We start from the raw sequence: 18,200 nt of genomic DNA, 5'->3' as shown, positions 1-18,200 counted from the left end.
ACAGCCAACACCATTGTGTCCTTGAGCAAGGCACTTAAATCCAGTTTGCACCAGGGGAATTGTCCCTGTATTAAGTGCACTGTAAGTCGCTTTGGATAAAAGCGTCTGCCAAATGCATAAAAAAAAAAAAAAAGATCTTTTGGAAAATAACTTTCAAGGTCAAAGTTCAGAGGAAGAAGAGGCTGCTCAAATGTGTGTATAGTGATTTTCCAACAATGTTGAAAATGTTAATCATTTCCTTTTTAACTGTAATATTTTTGCATGGTTCGTTTAAATATGTCATTTGTGTTACATTGTTTAATGTTCATGTTAAAGATTTTTATTGATTAAATACATTTATTTAATAGTATAATTTAATGATTTTATCAGTGGTGTTTGTTTTGTGATTGCTATGGAGCTGTTCAGCCATGATGTTAATTTGTAGGCAAACCCGGAAGTCAAATTCGCCAGGATTTTCCTATGGGTTTTAAATTAAAAACGTTCATGCCTTATACGTGAATTTTAAAGGTTACACACATTTTAGGTTTGACTGTGTAATTTATGTTGTAGAACAAAATGTCCACGAATCATCAGATAATGTGTACAACAGACCTTATTTTACTGAAGTTGAAAAAACCCCATTATAAAAACCCATAGGGAAATCCAGAGAGAACCCATGGGGAATTCTCTTCTTGTTTTTTGGACTACAACCTGAACAGCTCTTCAGAATTAATCTTTTAAGATAATTTGTCACTGGTGTTATCATCACTGGTGTTACAACTTGTGCTTCATTTGTAAAAAAATTTTTTAAATAAATAATAAAATAGAATAACAGTCAAGTCCTTAAAGAATACAAATAATTGCAAGATTAAAAAAAAAAAAAAAAAAACAGCGAGTAAATACGCTGACTACCACCCCTAGAGTCGTGAGTTTGAATCCAGGGTGTGCTGAGTGACTCCAGCCAGGTCTCCTAACCAACCAAATTGGCCCGGTTGCTAGGGAGGGTAGAGTCACATGGGTTAACCTCCTCGTGGTCGCTATAATGTGGATTGCAGCGGAGAATAGTGTGAAGCCTCCACACGCGCTATGTCTCTGTGGTAACGTGCTCAAAAAGCCACGTGATAAGATGCGCGGATTGACTGTCTCAGGTGTGGAGACAACTGAGATTCCTCCTCCGCCACCCAAATTGAGGCTAGTCACTACGCCACCACGACGACTTAGAGCACATTGGAAATTGGGCATTCCAAATTGGGGAGAAAAAGGGGGAGACATTTTTTAACTGAACTGAAATGGAAAAATGTCTATATTTTTAAGTCGGAAAGTCAAATTGTTTTGAGAATGACATGTCCAATAAATGCTGTTCCTGTTTTTTATGTTATTTTCATTAGTTATACAATCTGTATAGTTGAACACAAAAGCAATATTTAAAAAAAAATAAACTGAAGTAAAACACGAAGAGGTATCTTTATGTTCCTGCTCTTTTGAGGATTTTAATACATATTTAATACATTTAATACAAAAGTTGCATATAATTTTCTTTAAAAACAATACTTTAACGCCTGTTCATAGTTGAGGCAAAAAGTACTCAACCACAGACAGATCGAACACATCGACTACATCAACATTTGATTAACACGGTCTGTTACGTCACGATTGAGCAATCCTGCTTCTTCCTTTCGACGTAATTTCACACTATGGCGCCCATCGTAAGTTTGGTCATATGGAGCTACTGGATAAGATGATAAACGTTTTCTTCCCATTTCATGGTCACAAATAGCAGGGGATTACCTGAGAATCAATAGTGCTGTCATTAAAATAAACGAAGTACTAATCAATGGTGCAAAAAACAGATGTTATCTCATAAAATGTGTCCCGTTAAACATTAACGTGGTTTTACAGAACATTAAATTCAATCTTTCGGGCAGTTTATTCACTCTTGCGCTGATCGTTTCGGTGTTTTTATGTGAATGGCATAACGGTCGTAGCTCAAAGACTGTATATTTGACTTGCAGAGGAAGCAGACGAGCTCTAAAGGTGGAAAGAAGAAGAAGAAGGTTCTGAAGTTCACGCTGGACTGCACCCATCCTGTGGAAGATGGCATCATGGATGCTGCCAACTTTGTAAGTGGATCAACTCTTTATAAACGCCTGATTATGTAAAATGATCGATATAACGTCATTATTTTAATACTGCCAGCAAAACGGCTCATGTTAATCTTTATGTATTAAAAATAAAATGATAGACCAGTTACTTCTGATGCTAATAAAATTAACTTTTATCATGCAATTTTTGTTCAAACTACAGCAGAGAGACAATGGGTAGATGTATCGTTTACATAGTTTTACTTGTAGTCATGTTTTACTTGTCAAAGGAGCAGTTCCTACAGGAGCGCATCAAAGTGAACGGTAAATCAGGAAATCTGGGAGGTGGAGTTGTGTCCATTGAGAGGAGCAAGAGCAAAATCACAGTTTCTTCTGAGGTGCCCTTCTCCAAGCGGTATGTTTCTTTTGCAGCATTCGCATAGGTTAATTGTTCTCCCAGTTAATATAACACTTTGTTTTGTTCTTGTAGTTTTTATCCAAATATTAATGTGTTGTCCTCGTCTTTTTCGTAGATACCTGAAATATCTTACAAAGAAATACTTGAAAAAGAATAATCTCAGAGACTGGTTGCGTGTTGTGGCTAACACTAAGGAAAGCTATGAGCTTCGCTACTTCCAGATCAACCAGGATGATGAAGAAGAGGAGGAGGACGAAGATTAAATGCTTGCCTTTTTTGTACATTTGAATAAATTCACATACAAATTACAGTTTAAGTTGTCCAGATGCACTTCTTTACACAGGGTTCTTGTTATATGTTTCAGGTAATGCACTTGAATTGAAAAACATATTGATGGCTGTGTCAGTCAGAAAACAATGTCTGAATTTGACATCAAGGGTATAAATAGCATTGTATATCCTTTCCTCACACTAGCCTTTGTCCTTGAATTAGGAATGCTGATCCTTAATCTGTTATATCCCAGTAATTATATTTGCCTACTTTATGTAATTAAGAATGTGTTGCTCAACAGCACCCTCATTCCAAAACAGCATGTGCTTTTCTGTGGTTCAATTGAGGAAATTCTCAGTTTAGCCACAACATCTTATCCAGTTTTATAATTTACATATTCAGTGCTAAATGGAGGCACACATTTATATCCATACTCATCTACAACAAACATTAGATATTTTATAAAAGGCTCAGCTGCAAACATAACTGGAAACATAAAATTTTTCAAAATGCTTCATTTGTAAGTTGAATGAATGAATGAATGAAAAACTTTATTTCGAACATGTAAAAATAATACAATAATACATAATACACAAATTATAATAATACAATAAACAAGAAACAAAACAATAAAAAACAACATAACATTTTTCAAAATGCTTCATTTGTAAGTTAAATAAAAACATTATTTTCAGTTACTCACCCTCATGCCATCACAGATGTGTATGACTCACTTTAATCTGCTGAACACAAAGATTTTTTTTTAGAAGATCTCAGCTCTGTATATTCATACTATGCAAGTGAATGGTGATCAGGTCTTTGATGCTCCCAAAAGGAGATGAAGCCAGAATAAACAATCTATAATACTCCAGTGGTTTAATGTCTTCTGGAGCAATCCAGTTGGTTTTAGGTGAGAATATACCAAAATGCTCCAGCAAAAGTTCACTGTACATCTTGCCATTGTAGTCTATGGCACAATCATGATTTCAAGCTCTAGCTCCTAATGATTGACGCATGCCAAAACACTAGATGACGCTATAGGAAATGTAATCAATCTTGAAATCATGATTGACTAGGAGACAGCAATGTCAAGATATACAGAGAAAAATGTGTTATATTTTGGATGTTCTCAACCAAAACCAACAGGATCGCTTCAGAAGATATTGCTTAAATAACTGAAGTCTTATGGATTATGTTTATGATGACTTTCTTTGATTTTTAGAGCTTCAAAGGTCTGACTTTAAAGGTGTTGGCTTACAGAGCTGAGGTATTCTTCTATAAATCTTTGTGTTCTACAGAAGAAAGACATACTCATTTTAGATACGAGGGTGAGTAAATGAGAGAATTATAATTTTTGGGGAGAACCCTTTAAGTATATGGTGCATGGGTTAAAATACTACGAGACAACATATACCAACTTACATGAACCTTTATTTAATATTAAGGGGAAACATTTTTTTTTTTTTTTAAATCAAAATAGGAGTTGGAATTCCAGTTTCTGGACATTCACTACCAAAACAAATGAACTTATTTCAAGAACACAAAATTTAAAACTCTTGATTTCATACAACATAAAACACACACGCTTGTTGCTTGCACACAAACTGTGGATGGACTTGAGTACAGCTTATGAAAGACAACAAATGTAACAATGTGCTCACAGTTTAAGCCCATGTGAACACATAGTGGCAGCACAGTACTCAACATTTTGAATGAAATTATGCATACTCTGTAAAGATCATTGTGGTCCCAGTTGATGGGACAATCGTACACTTCTCAACATCAAGTCCATTATTTCCACATCATGCTAACATCAACACGTGAGAACTGTATTTCACAATACTATAAAAGGCAAGGGCATGAAGATGATGCAATATGTAATGCTTTTCATTTCGAGAAAAGAGAGCACTGCTCTTAATATGTAAAAAAAAAAAAATCTCAGATGAGGTCTCATTTGCATCGCAAAATTTAAAAATACTTCCCTGATTAGATTGAAAAAAATACAACTAAAAATCTTACAGATGACATGTTCTTTCAACTTCAGGAAAAAGTTGTTCTTAAGTATGACAATAGTGTAGAGCTGGAAATAATGAAAGTGATGTTTAAAAAGGTGAAGTGCCTCATAATACACGTGAAGAGCTGTCATCTGAATCACCTCACATAAAAGGCACAAGAATGAAGTGAGTTTATCTTTTTAGTGAACAATGAGCCCATTGATAGTCAACATTAGAATGATTTAGCACCAGTTTTTGGAAGAGAAAAGACCAGGATCTCACAGTCATTGTTATGAAAAAAAAAAAAACCCTAGGAATGTAGAAGTAAAAGGGATGGATCCAGTGGAATTCCTTTCATACTTCAATCCGACGTGGCTCGTCTTTCAAAATTAAATTTGATGCCTTAAAATAACAAAATCCTATCCCAACCGAACTGTGAAAACCCAGATGAGGCATTTCATTTTAAAAAGCCCTGGAGAAAATTTGAACAATTAACAGATTGTATCCAATCAGAGTGTGCGTGGGTTGTATTCAGGCAGCTTCTTGAGCTTTTCCATCTCCTGCTCCGTGTCTTGGCGAGCAATAATCAGGGAATGCGAATAGCCCATTGCCACCTGAAACAACAAAGTTGTAATTTCCACAGCCAAACCTTTGAGTGAACATAATTCTGTAATGATATGAGCCACATTTCTAACTGCAAAACTCACCTGCTCGGAGTACACCCCATCCAGAGTTTTAACCTCCTGAGCAGTGGTGGACGACTTGGGTTTGTGGTCACCATAGCCCTACAAAATATCCACTACTGGTCAGTCTTGACTTTGGTTATAATTATAATTCAATTTTAAAGCCTTAAAAAAAAAAAAAAAAAAAAAACATACCAGCTCTCCAAATGTAGGAGATGGTCCCCAGCTAATGGTGCTATCATCAGCTGCTATGATAATACTGCTCTTCCTGTGAGTGTCAAAGTAAACACTTAATACCCACATAAAATGAACATTATGCAAACATTAGAAGTACCGCAAACAATTTTTTTGTGAAATGGTATACAGAAAAAGTCCCCATTCCCTTAAATCTCTGTGACAACCCTAGGCTGTGTAAACAAATTAAACAGTGAATGCGAGTCTCAGTCAGATCAATTGCTTAGCAAATTCAAATAAATTGAAGCAAAGTCCCTTGCTAGGCAAGTCAGTTCACTCGGCCATCATCTTGGGAATGCTCCCGGGCAGCTATTTTCTATGAACACAAGTTTCATAAAATTACAGCTCCTATCAACTTGAAAGGGAATTCCAAAATCTCCAAAAACAGTTGGTCAAAATTACGATCAAATAACATTTAAAATCAGCAGTAAAATGAGATAACAATGGTGTCATAAATTGTGTTTCTTTAGCTCAAGATCATGTTAAAAAACACTATTTGTCAAGCTGGTCCAGCTAATGCACAAGCACATTCTCAAGTTGACTGACAGGTGATGTCGGAGTCTACGTGACTGGCTCTTTTACTTGTAAGGCGGGACTTCCTTTTTTACATCCGCTACATTGGGCGTTTTATTTTCTCCAATATATTTTAATACAAGTGCTCCATCTCGGGCCAAATAGTCAAATATCGTGGAAAAGTTCACATAATCTAGATTCATAACACAAAGTGAAATATTTCAAGCCTTTTTTTTTGTAGTATGATTACGGCTTACAGCTCAATGAAATCAAATCCAGTATCTCAAAATATTTGAATAAAGAATTTATAATACAGTAATGTCAACCTTCTGAAAAGTATGTTAATTTATGCACTCAATACTTGTTCGGGGCTTCTTTTGCACAAATTACTACAAATAATTATTGCTCAGTGGTCCAAAGTCCTCTTTTCAGATGAAAGTAAATTTTGCATTTCATTTGGAAATCAAGGTCCCAGAGTCTGGAGGAAGAGTGGAGAGGCACAGAATGCAAGTTGAGATATCCATATTTTGAGATACTGGATTTTAGATTTCCATGAGCTATAAGCCATAATCATCAAGATTATGACAAAAAAGGCTTGAAATATTTAACTTTATGTAGAATATATTGAAGTTCCACTTTTCCACGATAATTTTTTGAGATGCACCTGTATATGGAAAGCAGGAAGCTGAGAGCGTAGTCGTTGCGGATCATTGAAGTCAAATTCCATAATCAACTTCTTATGCAGTCATGCGAGAACATTATTTTGTTGCCATTGCTTTTGACAACACCGATATAACACGTTGCTGCAATCGTGCTGCATCTCTAATTTCAAATAGCTGTTTCTCAGTGTGCGTACTTTTGTGTCATTACATTCTCGTGGACTCATTCAACGTTATACACTGCCAAAGTTCGATTCCGATCCTCAAGAATGAGAATGCATAAAATTACCCGGATGTGTTCTTGAACAGGCCGAATATCGAGGATGCATCAGATGGAGACTTGTGGGCAAGAACTTTCTTTGGAGGGTGGAGTTTTGGAAAGAGCAGCACGTGACTAACTCAGAGGTTGGTGGAAGTTCCAGAATTAAAAAATTAAAAAAAAATCTCAGTTCAGGGCTTATACTTACCCACAGGCCAGACTGCGTATCTTCCATCCACACAGGTCCTGCACAGCTTTGGGGTACATGGTGGATTCACGAGAAGTATTTGTCACTCCCCAGAAAAACAAACCTCCTGTGAAAAGAGAAGCAGCATTGTAAACCACTGGTTATGGGTTTTAAATTACATCCTTTTCAGTGATGAAGTACATGCTTACCTGTTTCTCCCACTGCAAAGGAACACTGGTAGCCAGAATATATTTGGGTTGCTCCACGGCCAGGAAAGTCAAAGAGCTTGACTAACCGTGGGACCATTTCATCTTTCTGTTCTGTGTGGCCTAGTCGCCCGTATCCTCCAAATCCCCAAGAAAACACACGCTTTTGGGAATCCAGCACCAGCTGCATGGGAGAAATATTTATGACACTTCATGGAAATAAAATTACAATTATTACTAGGGTTTCCAATCAGGGGTTCATTAAGGTACTGCAAAAGGTCCAAGGAGACGATATATAAAACGTATATATTTTTGTATTTGAAAGAACTATTTGAATGTTAATGTTCTGATAAGCATTAAATTATGTCATAATGTTAGCATTTTTAAAGAAAGTTATTATAAAGTTACCAAGAAAATAATATAAATGTATATTCAATTTATAGCCAAGTAGAATTTCATAGCAGGGAATTACTTTCATTGTAAACTCTGTGAAACCTCTGCTTGGTTTCATATTTGTGCATTTTATTCGGTTTTCAATTTTTGACTTGCAATATGATCAACAGACTTGCTACTCACTGTGTGATTGCCCCCGCATGCTACATCCCGAGCTACGACATTGGGCACAGGAAGAACCTGGCCGTCCTTGGTCTTCTCAATGAAAATGGCCACCCGTCTTGGGATCAACTCGCAGTCAAACTCAATGCGCTGGGCACGGGCAATGAACTTTCCATCGGAGTTATGCCCTTTTGGATACAAGGTAAAAAAAAAAGTGAATAATCCAAACTGATTTATTTGGTAAACTGAACTACAATTGAATAGTGTTTTTGCATACCAAGCTGGCCATATTCCGGGCAACCAAAAGAATAAATGTTCCCCTTACAGTCCACTATCATACTAAACTCTGCACCACAGGAGACTTTAACTATTGGCTGCCCATTGTACTGGATCTGTAGGGAAATAATTGCAGCAGTTTTGTGAAATGCTCAAAACAAAATGTACATGTAACAGTACAGCCTCACTGAGTGGGTGTGTTAAATAAGATTAACAGTAAATCAGGGAGAGTCTTACTGCGGCTGGGCTGAGAACAGCATCTGTCTGATTGCCCTGACCGAGTTGCCCCAATTTATTTTCACCAAATGAGAACACAGTACCATTTTCTGTAAGACAAAGCACAATACAATTTTAATATTAATATCATACCTCCAATATAAATAATTACGGCAATAATTATAGGACAGAAACTCTTTAATGCATATATTCCAAACAACTTCTTACCAGTTAGAGCCAAGGTGTGGTTCCGACCACAGGCAGCAGCTACAATCACTTCTTCCCCCAGTCCTTCCACTAATTTTGGAGCCTCCAATCGTTTAGTGTCCCCATGCCCCAACTGTCCCTTTTCATTGCGACCTGAGAGTAGACAGAAGGAAAAACTATAAAGATTTAAAGCTAGTGTGTCATTTTTTACACCCCTTGAAACTGCAAAAAATAATTACTGGGTTTTCAATATCCGCTTTTCCACCATTGGGACAGTGCGAGCAAGGGCTATCAACTGGTCAGCCAGGGCCAATCGCCTTGGACCTCAATCAATCTGTATTCTCACCACCAGGCCAATAGCCCCACAGCACTGCCCTAAAACTCGCTCAAAGTATGCCTTGGTGATGGTGCCAAACACCCTGCCCATTTTACAAGCAAGAGGGAAGCTCAAGCTGAGGTTTCAGACTGTGGAGACTAGCTAGCCCTTGAAATGAACACTTTGCTCTTGATACACGACTTGGCAAGTTCGGCAACAATATACTTTTCGTCAGACGCTGACGTTGCACATTTTCATCAGCCCAAATATTCAGTAGATACCCTATTTCGTCGACTGACCAGTATGGCCAATTCTCCATTCTCTGTTGAGGTAAACCTCTGACCTGACTCAGCTAAACTCCACCTTTGACACAGACACATCTCAATCCCCAGTTGGCCTTCTTTGGCCCAAGGGTAATTGGCAGGCCAAAGGCGCTTGGCCCCGAGGAAGCATGATAAAGCCCCGGAAGTGATAATGGGAACGTAGCTGGCCCTGACATGCACTAGCATTTGTTAGACAAAAACATACCTCATTCGGCCTGATATTGGAAACACAGTTGCAAATCAGGTTTCCGGAACACTCTCCATTAGTCTCACCCCAAACTCACACCATTGGTTAAGCAAATGCTGCCATGTCTGTGTGGTTGGGATTCTCAAAAAGAGCAATGTTTTGATAGTGCCACAGAGCCTCAATGTTTACACTTTTCTTGTGAGTCTACCTACCAATGGCTTACTTACAGTTGTCTCTGCATTTTAATTTGGAATAAAAAAAAAAGTATTTCAGCATCGAAAAATTACACATTACACATTATTTAACCAATAAAAGCACTAGTCTAGAGTCAATTCCTATTGGTTTACCTCTTAAAAACCTTGCTACATCAGCCAGGGGGAACTGGTTGACTGGGCAAAATTACAGTGAAGTTCCACTAATTTCACATAAATGTATTTGATTTATGATCATTAGTTTTAAGTTACATTAATCAGTTTACACAGACTGAAACTTTGCCCATAAATTGCCAGAATATATGAGAAAAATTGAGGGTTAGATTAAAGGGTTGTGGACTCAACAAAAAAAATATTTTCATCAATGATATGCTCAAAAGAATCCTGCGAGGTGCATCAAAAACAGTATGCTAATGATGACTCCTCTTGAATGATTTACAATATGTGACAAGTTTACGGGCGCTAAATAAGAATCCTTCTAAAATATGGGAAAGTCTCCTTATGTGTGGACGCTTACCCCAGCTCCAGAGTTTGCCCTCTGTAGTGATGAGGAGACTGTGGGCAGCACAGGGTCCAGACACCACACAGCTAACCTGGACATCGAGACATCCGTAGCGGTGGGGCCCCCACAAATTCTGCCCAAGGTTCCGGTAAGCAGCTGCGACAACACACAAAATGCACAACTCTGATATAGGATACAGTTGGTTAACTACAGTTTACACACTTCCCCTTTCTTATTTTAAGAGTAAAATCAAACTTACTGTACATTTAATTTGTTGCACCTTGTTGATGATGTGCCACAGGTTTCCTATTAGCACAGGACACTATTCTGAGAGAATATGACCTTCATCAGCTATTACATCCCCAACATTTTTATTCATTTTGCTCAAGGTAAACAAATGCAGTTTAAACTGCAGAAACGTGAGCATGCATACGCTTGTAAAAATAGTAATGTGAACTACATGCGAGTGGTGTTTACCATTACTAGGTTGTTCTGAGAGGTTGTTTACTGGCTCAATTCGACAGGGTGCACCCACAAGTCTCCAATATTGTCTGATTGCATGATTTCCAGCATCATTCACATCCGAAGCACACAAGGTGCAGGAAAGATTAAAACGAGCCAAAGTTTATTACTTAAGGTGTACACAGTAAAACATTTTCTCATTAAAAAAATAATTAATTTTAACTCCTAAAGATATGAATTGTAATTTTGCAATATATGCAGGAAATCATGACCACTCAAATTAAAATGAAAACTCCAGTCATATCAATAACCTTATAAAAAGCTTTTTTATTCTACATGGAGAGGGCCCACACATAGGGGCGGCCATGTTAGAATCACATGATCAGCCGAATACTACTTGCATAATCTCAAGTAACTCAGTTACTTGAAACTTTCACTCATTTATTTTAGTCATGGCTGAATGTGAATACAACATTTCTAAAACGGTATCTGAAACTGAAAACTACTGATCCAAACCACTATATATGTCCAAGATTAAACAAGTTACTGTGTACACCATTAAGGTTAGAGTTTGTTCAAAAATAATAGTTTGAGCAACAGTATTAATAACGCATCCCTTAACAAATAGCACTAATAAATAAAAGTTGACTTGTTAGACACCTATGATTTGCCTAAACACAAGTAATTATAGTTAAAATCTCTGTGCTTACAGTCGAACACCCTGTTTACACCTTTTATTAAAATATATTCCAGGATATTAAATCACAACAAACCTTTTTCACACATAAAGGTTTGCGGGGTAAACTTCGACAGCGGTGAATGGGAGATCACATCAAATATTATTTTAACTTACCCATTTGCTCCAAGACCAAAATAATACATCCACTATTATCCACTATAGAGAGCGGTGGATTAAGACCATAAAATGGGTGATGATGCAAAATTAACTGTCACTCTCTCAGCAGCTGCAATACTCACCCCCCTCACAGCTGTGATAATTTGTTGCTTAAAACTAATTCCAGGGTAATATAACACCAAGCATAACGTTACAAATTTACACTCAATATTTATAATATTAAAAATATTGCAAGATTTATACTGATAAATAATGCAGAAACAAATCACTGTTTTTGAAAAAAGTCTAGTGGTCAGGCAAAACATCAACATTTACACCTAGACGTTCAAATGTCTCTGAGTGTTGCTGCATCATGAATCGCAAAAAAGTAAAAAAGGTGAAGAGAAAAAAAAAACAAAACAAAAGTGCACGATTTCTTCCAGGAAAAAAAAGGGGATGTTGCTTCAGAAGACATTAATTGATCGACTGGAGTCATGTGGATTACTTTTATGCTGCCCAAATACACCTTTTGGACCATCAAATAGCCAGCAGTCTAATGGCACCTGTTTACTTGCATTGTAACCCTTTAAATCCAATGCAGTCACATCCGTTTTGACTTCATACGTTTTCAGTGATCCAATCACAAAATGTTTTGGACTCCTGTATTTAGGGTCATCCACTTATGATTGGATCACCCGAAATGCATCTTTATAGGTGTAAACAGGGTTTAAGAGTTAGCAAGTCAGTGTATGTGCATATCAGTCAGGTGAGGTCATTATATCTGCATCTTAATGTTAAGAACTAAGGTGTGTCCCATTAACAGATTAATACAGCTAATTCAGGTGGAACTAGTTTCCTAAAACTACAGTATATCGCAACCCAAATATTTATGGTCATACCTTGCTGTTTTGGTACTTCTTTTCTGCCAATCAAGTCCCAGTTGGTGGCTCCAAAACAAGCAGTTGACCTTTGACTTTGGGAACCTCAAGTTTCTGCACACCAAAAAGCAAGGATTCCATCAACAGCCCATTAATTCAATACTGTATGAAATGCTGACATTTAAAGCGAGCAAAGAGAGACATGAATATCCTTACAATCTTCTCCTTTACATCATCAGCCACAGTGACTGGCTGCAGACCTGCTTTAGTTGCTGGCTTTCCTGGTTTCTTGGTGTTTTCCTGTTCAAAGTCATCAAACTCATCATCACTACTAAACTCTCGCTCCTTCTTCTTTCCACCACCTCTTTTTCTTTTCACTCCACCATTGCCAGACACATCTGTCACCTTCTTCCGTGGCATAGTAGAGAATCCTACATTTAAAACAAAAAGTAAAAAGCAAGCAGCTGTTTACGGTTGTGACTGTAATTTTACTGAAATTACAGTAAAACGAAGCTAAATTAATATCCAAAAGAAGAAGATGCCATTACAAACTAAGTGAATGACATTCAAATCTCCAGGAATATTCACAAATATCTAGCAGCAAAAAGGATTCTTCAGAAAACAAGGCATACAAATACCTTAAATGTACTTATATGTTAATATATAAATGTAAGGTGTTAAAGAAGCAGTCATCTTGACAGATGTCCTGTGCTATGCTAACACACTAGCCGTACTGTAACAAAAGAATTAGCAGCAGCGCGTCTGTCTCACTCAGTCTCCGTTTGTTTCTTTGTTATGTTTTATAACGCATCCGCCGTTTAGCCAACAAGCACCCCTCTTTTTAAACCGGACCGGTAACTAAACCATTCCCTAACCCACGTGTTATACCTGCACTGTTTCATAAAGGAGTGTAAATAATTAAGCTACGCCGCACCGTACGTAAATTAAAAAGCCATAATGTTTCTAAATGTATATGACGAACGCGCAGATGCGTTAGCATGCTACACTGCATTTGCATCCGTAGCCGCAATCATAAACATCGAATATATCATAACTCACCGGAGAAAACTTTTTCCTCTTCTTAAATACGAATATCAAAGTTAACGAACTATAAATGTGCTACGTTAAGTGGCTTCGTCTGTTGTTCTGGAAGATGCGATTATTATATAAGTGCCTATAGATTTCCTGATTCAGATGCTCTACTTATGTCTGTCCGTCTTCCTCGTTTTTTTTTTTTTTTTTTTTTTGATTGATTCGAAACAAAAGACACGCAGACCTCACGATCAAACCACGTGGGTGCTGCACACACGGGGCATTACACTTCACACATCTGTATGCGCCAGTTTCCAGTATAAAATCGAAAAAAAAAAATGCATATTTGAAGTGATTTTTTAGAGTTATTAGTTGAAAAGGTGTAGGGGAAAAGTTTCATCACTTTGATTAAAAAAATGTAAGTTTACATGTCTGTCTTGGAATGAAAGGGTTAAAAGTAGAACTCGAAGGATCTTTTTCTCTGTATCATTTGACAATGTTAGATGTTACATTAAAACATGAATGTAACTTTCATGGGAGGGGGTGTGTAGTCCACAAAACAAAACCACGAGGATGGTGATCGAACTACAAACTGTGAGTCCTGTTAACGGCGTTATATTGCGCCCTCTACTGATTTGGAGGTAATAACTCTTGTTACTTTTATGGATCAAACATATGGAGCTAATAATCTGCCAATTCTAAACAAATAAATGCAGCAATAAAAATGAAAATTAAAAACTTCATTAACCATTTCCGTCCGCGGACCTTCAGTTAATTCAATTTTAATTTTAGAAAGAGGAACCAATACATGAATACATTTGCTACAAGGAAAAGAAAAATGTCAGGAAAACAAAAATTGCTTGATTTTTCCATGTTTTATGCTTAAGCTATTAAGTAATGTAATCTTGTATTTTGGTTTGTGCTGTGAGATTCTGAATAAAACAAACTCATTTCATAAAAATAACAGTATTATGTTGAAATTAATTGTTCTAATTAGATTTTATGAAAGTTTTAATGATATTAATTTAGACACAATTTTGATGATACAATTGAAATAAACGGTTGATATGGATAAAAAAAAAAAATGAAACAATAAATAGGTATCAGCATTGGTGAGTACCGAAAAGGAAGTATCGGCACTTGTTTTCCTAAAAAATGGTATGAGGACATGGTTAGCAGTAAATCTATGAGTCGGCTATATTTAGTGAAACAAAAAGACTTCTGTATCAGTTGACTGAATGTGTTACTGATGAGAGTTACTTAATGTTCATTCATATGACATGTTAAAATACAAATTTAGTTTTTATGTAGTTAGTGAATAATCAGAAAAATATTTATAAATGGACTATCTAGCAATTCAATATTTCATATATCATAAAAAAGAAGTTCACTTTTAAACATGCTTACAGTATTTTTTATTTGTCTCTCATGTCTGTACAATCCATTAATAATAAATATAAAAAATCAACTGGCTGGTAAATGTTTTAATCTGCAAGCCACCTTGACTGGTGGGCTAGTTCAAACTACTTTGTTACTTTTTGAACCAAAAATGTCTGATTTTCTGATTAATTATCATTTATGGCTGCATTTAGAGTGGATATAAATGGTTCTATTTTTGTGTCCCTGGAATATAATCAGGGTTGGAGAGGGCTAACGCTTGCACAAGCCATTGTGCATAACCAAATGAAAACGAGAGCGTCCACTGTCATGTGAATCTGCTTAGAGCATTTTGACCCTGACACCTATTTTAGCTTTCATATATTATAGGCTTATTGCTTTAGCTTTCCGTTGTTACACCCAGAGTTGTCATGCATTTTAAACTGAGGAGATAAATTCTTTGAGCCAAGTGGGGTTTTTTTCTTGGCCAGTTCAATGGAGTCACACTTTCTGCTATATGCAATGTCCTGTGGGTGCTCAGAAGCTCATACTCTTGGGTAAGGATGACCAAGGAAAAGCCTGTGCTATGTTAATAACAATTAATTAATTAAGTCAAATTAACCCTTGATGTCTGCTCTCGAGGTTGCTCTTTTCGTGACACTGCATCTAGCTTTTTAGTGGCCCTTTCTCTTTCTTTGATCCAACTGAGGTGTGGAATTCCTTGTGGAATAGCCCAGTTTTTGACAGAGTGACGTCCAGTGTTAGAAAATTAGCTGATAAATTAGAAAACAAAAGACTGCTTCCCTTTAAAAACTGCGAAAAAGCGTTCACCGTTCGATGAAGACAACAAGATTATCGTGGATCCAAAACAAATCTAGAAAATGCTCTTTCCGTTGTGGAGTGCTTTTCTCTGCTCTGGGAGCATGAGGACATATTTGGACTTTTATATGACATTGCATCCAATGAACAGATGTCTCAAGACCACGCTAAATGTTATTAATGCAGTTTTCATTAAAAAAAGGGTGGATGTGGGTGACACGTGTTTTGCCTATATCGGTTTGGTGCGCATTAACACATTGAAAAATCTAAAAGTTTCTGTTTTTGTTTTTCTGCGATTTTTGTTTTCCTTGCCTCAAAGGAAAAAAGGAAAAATTACTTGTTTTTAAATTTTGAATATTAAAAGATAATCAAAATACCATTTGTTTTCAATTTATTGGTTCATCTTTCTAAAATTAAAATGTATTTACTAGAAGGTTCAAAGATCAAAATGCTTCGGGAAAAAAATGTATCTGCAATTTTTCACATCTGCCTGTTAATTTTAATGTTAGCAGATTTGCCTGAAGATTGCAGTAAAAATGGAATGTCAAATCATCAATTACGTTTTAGTTTTTAATTCAACTGGGAAGATGCATTGTCACTGTGAAAATGAAAATAACATTTGCATTATTTTATCTTAAATTTTGACATATTTTCAGAAACTTTGTGGAAATGAAATGGTTAATTATTTAACCATTTAAAACAAATTATTTATTTAAAATTGGCAGATTATAAATTCCATACAAACCTATTATTGTTGCAAGCCTAGATAATATCTCTGCCTCAATAGTAGGACAAAAGTTGCTATCCCAGTCTATTGCAAGGCTTTGAGTCTCATATTTGTTTGGTCTCCAGCTTTTCACAGATTTTAGGTTTGTCAAAAAAATAATTTTCAGCAAAATAGTGTTATATTTTTAATAAACCATGCTTTTTATATATTTTTTTAAATACGTAGCCAGCTTCTGTCAATCACCAGGAAGAAAATTATTGTCACTGTCTACATAGGTTATCAAATGTAAATATAATATAATATTTATATTGGTTCTAAGGCATATTTCAGTGGAGAATGCTTTGTAAATGTGTCTGTATTGCAGATATCTGACACGGTTACAGTTTCTATTTCCACTGTGGTGCTACAAAATCAAGTTTAGATTGGACTGAGGAAATGGCCTATCGTTTGTCGCCACGTCACTAAAGATGTTCCACCAGAACCATTTTCTCTCCTGAGTACGGTTAGCTAACCGTGCTGATAAATCCAGGTCAGAACAATTTGCAATCGTACTGAATCATGCTGAAGTGTAAATGCTACTGATACCGTTACTCACCGTGCTCAGCATCGTTCGGCCATGGAAAAGCTCTATTAGTAGGCTTAAAGATCCAAGTGTATTCCAATTATGTTCCAATTTCTACATAACTTTTATTCGTTTTTTTTGGTAGGTTCCAAGGTTCTAAAATCAAATTAGATTCTTAGATCCCAATTCCAAGTTCTAAAGGAGGTTCTAATATCGAAGTAGGTTTGCATTTGGCTCCAAGTTACAAGTATAGCTATATTCTAAATTTGTCCTACAGTAGGTATATGGTTTAGATGGGTTCCAAGTTATATGTAGTTTCTATGATTAAAAGTAAGGTTTAATTTGGGTCTAAATAGGTTAGAAGATTTAAGCAGGTTCTAAGGCATATTTTAGCACGGATTGCTTTGTGAACATGTCACAATACATGCTTTGACAGCCCAGTTTCTCATTTTTCATCCAAAGAGGTTAACCAGTCATAACAAAGGTCTTAAAGATAAAGTTGCAAAAACAGCCTGTTTCATTTAATGGGTCAGGGTGCATGAGGGAAAGGAAAATGCTTATGTTTTTGGTGCAAGAAACTAACATTACAAATCATTACATTACATTACAAAGGGGAAAAATAAAATAATAACAAAGGTCTAATATGACCGATAAGGAATATTTAGTACATTTCTTTCAATATAATTTTGAGGAAATCTGAAAACATCCTTATTTCACCTTAACATTACCTAGAATATATTATATGTGAAAGGAAACATCCCTTTTGTATAGTAAAAAAAAATAAGGCTCATTTTAAAAAACAAAACAAAAGAGTTTGATTCATAATTCCTATTTCCATATTTCATATAAAAAAAAAATAAAAAAAAATTGAGGATAGTAAGGACTGGCAGAAGCACCAGAGTTGCTAAGTTTTGAGTACTTCACACGACTGGTGACAGTGTGGACTTACACATTTGTTGGTACATCATTGCAATATAGCATAGGCTACGTAGAGGGCGTGTTTTTTAGTGCTGACAGCATTATGGGCATCTCAAGATAAGTATATTAGTCGCTCAAGTCTTGTCCTTGAAAGCTGTGCAACAGCATGGAACGATTGAAAGAGTTGTTTTTTTGTGATTGGTGGATTTGCTCGCTTGAACATCTGCCATTGGCTGGTTGGATCTGTGAGTATTTGCATGCGAGGGAGGCTTTCTCCTGATGTACAGCAGGGGGAAGAAGGGAGTTCAAAGAA

General features: G+C 36.3%; 2 protein-coding genes across 2 annotated transcripts; one reads left to right on the top strand and one right to left on the bottom strand.

Moving 5' to 3' along the window:
- The first annotated feature begins 1,627 nt into the window (after positions 1-1,627).
- Positions 1,628-2,788, top strand: LOC127618681 (60S ribosomal protein L22-like). Its single transcript, XM_052091270.1, has 4 exons — positions 1,628-1,685; positions 1,992-2,099; positions 2,351-2,475; positions 2,594-2,788. Exons 1-4 carry the CDS (start codon positions 1,674-1,676, stop codon positions 2,739-2,741), a joined length of 393 nt encoding a protein of 130 aa, XP_051947230.1. The 5' UTR covers positions 1,628-1,673; the 3' UTR covers positions 2,742-2,788.
- Positions 2,789-4,159: 1,371 nt separating this feature from the next.
- On the bottom strand, positions 4,160-13,672 carry LOC127618672 (protein RCC2 homolog). The gene is given in 14 exon segments (XM_052091263.1): positions 4,160-5,356; positions 5,450-5,527; positions 5,621-5,693; positions 7,299-7,404; positions 7,487-7,667; positions 8,060-8,226; positions 8,316-8,430; positions 8,552-8,640; positions 8,759-8,890; positions 10,293-10,433; positions 12,474-12,530; positions 12,533-12,566; positions 12,669-12,883; positions 13,512-13,672. Coding segments are annotated over 13 exon segments (1,482 nt in total). The 5' UTR covers positions 12,873-12,883; positions 13,512-13,672; the 3' UTR covers positions 4,160-5,251.
- Between the last annotated feature and the right edge of the window lie 4,528 nt (positions 13,673-18,200).

The sequence above is a fragment of the Xyrauchen texanus genome, chromosome 25 (genome assembly GCF_025860055.1).
Source record: "Xyrauchen texanus isolate HMW12.3.18 chromosome 25, RBS_HiC_50CHRs, whole genome shotgun sequence".
Classification (NCBI taxonomy): domain Eukaryota; kingdom Metazoa; phylum Chordata; class Actinopteri; order Cypriniformes; family Catostomidae; genus Xyrauchen; species Xyrauchen texanus.
Note: the sequence above shows the minus strand (reverse complement) of the source record. Positions and strands in the feature narration are given on the sequence as shown.